At 49.8% G+C, this 1,103-nt stretch overlaps 1 protein-coding gene across 1 annotated transcript; it reads left to right on the top strand.

Annotated features, from left to right (window-relative positions):
* The first annotated feature begins 292 nt into the window (after positions 1-292).
* LOC131830177 (chemokine-like protein TAFA-2) lies at positions 293-685 on the top strand. The gene has a single exon (XM_059172534.1). It carries the CDS (start codon positions 299-301, stop codon positions 683-685), a length of 387 nt encoding a protein of 128 aa, XP_059028517.1. The 5' UTR covers positions 293-298.
* The last annotated feature ends 418 nt before the right edge of the window (positions 686-1,103 follow it).

The raw sequence follows: 1,103 nt of genomic DNA, 5'->3' as shown, positions 1-1,103 counted from the left end.
CCTGGGTGGCTCAGTGGGTTGAGCCGCTGCCTTCGGCTCAGGTCATGATCTCAGGGTCCTGGGATCGAGTCCCGCATCGGGCTCTCTGCTAGGCAGGGAGCCGGCTTCCTCCTCTCTCTCTCTGCCTGCCTCTCTGCCTACTGTGATCTCTCTCTGTCAAATAAATAAATAAAATCTTTAAAAAAAAAAAAAAAGAATGTGGAACAGAGAGAGTGGCTAGCGAGCCTCTCTTTCCGGGGAGTTAGCTTGACTTTGGCTTGTGGCAGTAAGACAGAAAAGAATAAGACTCTTCATTTGGATGAGTAAGAGATACTTACAGAAAGCAACAAAAGGAAAGCTGCTAATAATAATATTTATTGTAACCTTGTGGGGGAAAGTTGTATCCAGTGCAAACCATCATAAAGCTCATCATGTTAAAACGGGCACTTGTGAAGTGGTGGCACTCCACAGATGCTGTAAAAAGAACAAGATAGAAGAGCGATCACAAACAGTCAAGTGCTCCTCCTTCCCTGGGCAGGTGGCAGGCACCACGCGAGCAGCTCCATCTTGTGTGGATGCTTCAATAGTGGAACAGAAATGGTGGTGCCATATGCAGCCATGTCTTGAGGGAGAGGAATGTAAAGTTCTTCCAGATCGGAAAGGATGGAGCTGTTCCTCTGGGAATAAAGTGAAAACAACTAGGTAATATAAGTCCAGATTCGAGTCAAGATGGCGGAGAAGTAGCAGGCTGAGACTACATCAGCTAGCCGGAGATCAGCTAGATAGCTTATCTAAAGATTGCAAACACGTACAAATCCATCGGCAGATCGAAGAGAAGAAGAACAGCAATTCTGGAAACAGAAAAACAACCACTTTCTGAAAGGTAGGACCGGCGGAGACGTGAATCCAAAGCGACGGGAAGATAGACCCCGGGGGGAGGGGCTGGCTCCCGGCAAGCGGTGGAGCAACGGAGCACAAAATCGGGACTTTTAAAAGTCTGTTCCGCTGAGGGACATCGCTCCAGAGGCTAAACCGGGGCGAAGCCCACGCGGGGTCAGCGTGGCCTCAGGTCCCGCAGGGTTACAGAAGGATCGGGGGTGTCTGAGTGTCGCAGAGCTTGCGGG

The sequence above is a fragment of the Mustela lutreola genome, chromosome 4, assembly GCF_030435805.1.
Source record: "Mustela lutreola isolate mMusLut2 chromosome 4, mMusLut2.pri, whole genome shotgun sequence".
Classification (NCBI taxonomy): Eukaryota; Metazoa; Chordata; class Mammalia; order Carnivora; family Mustelidae; genus Mustela; species Mustela lutreola.
The sequence above is the reverse complement of the archived record's forward strand: the minus strand, read 5'-3'. Positions and strand labels throughout refer to the sequence as shown.